A 1,726-nucleotide genomic window follows, 5' to 3' on the forward strand; every position below is an offset into this window, starting at 1 on the left:
TTGAATCTTCCGGTTAAGGATTGATTCAAAAGCTTTAGAAAGACAGGAAAGTAAAGCTATAGGGCGGTAGTTTGAGGGATTGGAGCGGTCACCCTTCTTAGGCAATTGGATTATAGCATTGGATCCTGTCCCAGCAATTGTTCAAACCCATGCACTTAAAACACACTGGAAAAACAAATGTTATTGTGCTACGTATAGAACTTATAGAGAACAATATGCTGACTCTCACTTACTTCTTCAAATGAATCGGCTCTAAAGCCAAATGATCGAAGTATCTCAAAGGGATTTTCCACAGTTGCGTTTGCATCACATTTTGGGTTCACGTCTATCCTGTTCTTGATGAAGCCAACATCCTCCTTGAGTTCTCGAACATTCTCCTCAAGTTTTTTAAGTAATAGTAGCATTGTCTCTTGAATATCCTGCAGCAATAAAATTATTCTCAGTATACTATTTGACATTAGTGAAAAGAAATGTAAAAAGTTAAAAAAGTATAGTGCTAGGACTTATAATAAGTACTGTATTTTTCTCACCTTTATTTTCCCAATTCCTTGGTCCTCCCTCTTGTCTCCTTGGGTCTCCTTGTGAGCTGACTGGAACCCCTGTTTTCTGTCATAAAGCTTCACTGCTGGCAGCCTGGGAGTAACAGGACCTGGAATCAGTTTAGTAAAATAAAATTCAAAGAAAGGAAAGTAAAAAATCTTAGACTTTAATGTATTGCTCTTAATTACAAATGTAAACAGCTTTATTTTGAAAGTTATACAAAGAAACTAAGGTAGTGCTGATAGCTACTTGCAACTTTTATATTTTGAAGAATAAGAATTAATAATTGCAATATATAAATTGAAATAAGTACTACATGTGCACACATTACTGTACAATGCATACCAGGTATGCTGTATGATGATGTACTAGGTATGGGGTCATGCCCTGTCTGGGACATTGAAGTGGGAGTCCGGGGTATATTTGGAGTAGGGGATCTGCTGGTCATGTCAATGATGTCACTCATTCCTCTCGGGCTGGGCCTACTATATTTCTCATCTCTGTTCCTCATGTTTCTTTCACTGCTAAAGCAGCCTTTTTTTCGAGAATGTCTAAGTTTTCTTGTTCAATATCAGTGAAAGAAGTAGAACTGGTACTGACTGTACCAAGTTTCTCAGTGATGTATGCATCACCTTCTCAGTGGCTCTTGAAGAAGCCTTTAAATACTCCTTCTAATAAATCCCAATTATCAACGTCTGGATCTGAACATAATTTTATTAGTCTTGTAACACTTGATTCTTCATCTGATCCCTTTTTAGGCCAAAAACATTTAGTTTTTATTTTTGTTGCACCTGTGTTAATGTATGAGTTTTTAACTGCCCTGACCCAGCTTGCAGGAACTGTTAACAGGCTATGGTCTGCTGCAAAGTCAAACACTGCCCACTGTTTCTGTCCACAACATACAGACTAAATATTAGTACATATTGTTACAACACCCACTGTACCTTCGACCACTCACCTTCAGGCAGGACAGCAGGTTCCACCACAACACCACCAGTCAGCAAGTAAAGGTTCCACGACAGCCCAGCCAGACAAGACAGGCTCACACAGGCAGGGGGCAACACAAAGCGTTAGGTCCTTTTAACTCCTTTAATGCAAAGTTCTCAGGCACTTACAGGGCACCAGGACACTCCAGGGCAAACAGGACACACTCAGGCACGCCGACAGGCAGGCACAGGCACTCAAA

The 1,726-nt window shown here is 39.9% G+C and overlaps 1 protein-coding gene across 3 annotated transcripts in view; it reads right to left on the reverse strand.

Moving 5' to 3' along the window:
* The window catches only part of LOC123500574, a 6,371-nt gene extending 4,981 nt beyond the window's left edge, over window positions 1-1,390 (reverse strand). For 2 of the 3 annotated variants that reach the window (XM_045249261.1, XM_045249262.1), the window contains exons 1-3: window positions 886-1,380; window positions 531-649; window positions 234-419 (exon numbers count right to left, since the gene is read on the reverse strand). In XM_045249261.1, the coding sequence (XP_045105196.1) occupies window positions 234-419; window positions 531-649; window positions 886-1,051 (471 nt within the window). In that variant the 5' untranslated portion in view covers window positions 1,052-1,380. Of the gene's footprint in view, window positions 1-233; window positions 420-530; window positions 650-885 lie in introns of all 3 variants that reach the window. The other variant, XM_045249260.1, reaches the window with a different exon arrangement.
* Between the last annotated feature and the right edge of the window lie 336 nt (window positions 1,391-1,726).

The sequence above is a fragment of the Portunus trituberculatus genome, unplaced genomic scaffold (genome assembly GCF_017591435.1).
Source record: "Portunus trituberculatus isolate SZX2019 unplaced genomic scaffold, ASM1759143v1 PGA_scaffold_413__1_contigs__length_259272, whole genome shotgun sequence".
Lineage (NCBI taxonomy): Eukaryota > Metazoa > Arthropoda > Malacostraca > Decapoda > Portunidae > Portunus > Portunus trituberculatus.